Source organism: Genypterus blacodes, unplaced genomic scaffold (genome assembly GCF_046128005.1).
Source record: "Genypterus blacodes isolate CSIRO-AG114 ecotype Tasmania unplaced genomic scaffold, CSIRO-AGI_Gbla_v1 ptg000469l_1, whole genome shotgun sequence".
Lineage (NCBI taxonomy): Eukaryota > Metazoa > Chordata > Actinopteri > Ophidiiformes > Ophidiidae > Genypterus > Genypterus blacodes.
The window spans coordinates 92,501-93,501 of record NW_027467235.1 but is presented as its reverse complement, the minus strand read 5'-3'; the positions used below and the strand labels follow the sequence as shown (position 1 = coordinate 93,501).

At 48.5% G+C, this 1,001-nt stretch overlaps 1 protein-coding gene across 1 annotated transcript in view; it reads right to left on the bottom strand.

The window, feature by feature from the left end:
* Positions 1-6: 6 nt before the first annotated feature.
* The window catches only part of LOC142990119 (GTPase IMAP family member 8-like), an 8,698-nt gene continuing 7,703 nt past the window's right edge, over positions 7-1,001 (bottom strand). Inside the window, exon 4 of the mRNA XM_076139861.1 lies at positions 7-1,001. This exon is cut by the window's right edge and continues 389 nt beyond it. Coding sequence (XP_075995976.1) covers positions 423-1,001 — 579 coding nt within the window. The 3' untranslated portion in view covers positions 7-422.

Here is a 1,001-nt window from a genome sequence, read left to right as displayed (position 1 = left end):
TTACATTATTTATTGATCATAATTTGTTTTGATTTGACATTTTTAGATTATATATCTATCTTTATTCTTGGGTATCTTCATAAAATATGTAAATTATCCTCAGGATGTTAAGCAGATCACTTAAAGTTAAACTGATGAATACTGATCTCTGATTGGCTGGCAGGCGGTTTCCTAAACAGTTTCTTTAGTTTCTCTTCCTGTGAGTTTGGCTGCAGTGTCACTAAATGTCAACACAGAAGGTCTGGACCATGAGTGGGCGTGGCTTATTCCTCTCAAAGTGCTCAATGTGTCAGTCTGCTGTGACCTCACTACTACCATCCACCTGATCAATCAATAACCAGTAAAACCACATTACAGAGAGTCTGAGTCATGCCTGGAGGCTTGTTGGGCCTTGGTGGAGGTTTGAGTCCCTGGTCCTCTTCTCACTGGACGTTGCATCTTTCTGAGACTCTGATGACTAAAGCTCCCACGCGGGCTCCGACAGCCGCTCCTGCCACAGCGCCGACAGCGACACCAGGGGGTCCTCCTGCGATCCCGATCAGACCCCCGACCACCGCGCCGCAGGCTGAGAAGAAGGCGATGGCTGGAGCGGTGGTGAAGGCGTTTGACCTTTCAGCTCGAGATCTGGCTTCAGTTTCGTAGCGGACATGCAGGTTTTTCTCCTCCCTGTAGAAGATCTTGGTCTCATATTTGGCCCTCAGCTCTTCCACCTCCTTCTGCATTTCCTCTTCAGACTCTTTCATGAGTCGCTTCTTCTCATTTTCGATGGCGGTCTCGGCTCTCTGGAACATCTCGTTGGTGTAGTTCCTGCCACCGTTAGCCTGAGTCATCAGGTCGATCTTAACCAGGAGCTGTCTGGTTTGTTCATGGTCTTTCACCTCGTTGTTGAAGACGTGGAATCGACCGTGACAGCTCTGGATGATGGCTTTCAGCTCTGTGCTCTGTGAGACAAAGTCCTGGATGGTGATGTTCTCCAGCTGGTCTCCATGTGTGAACAGCAC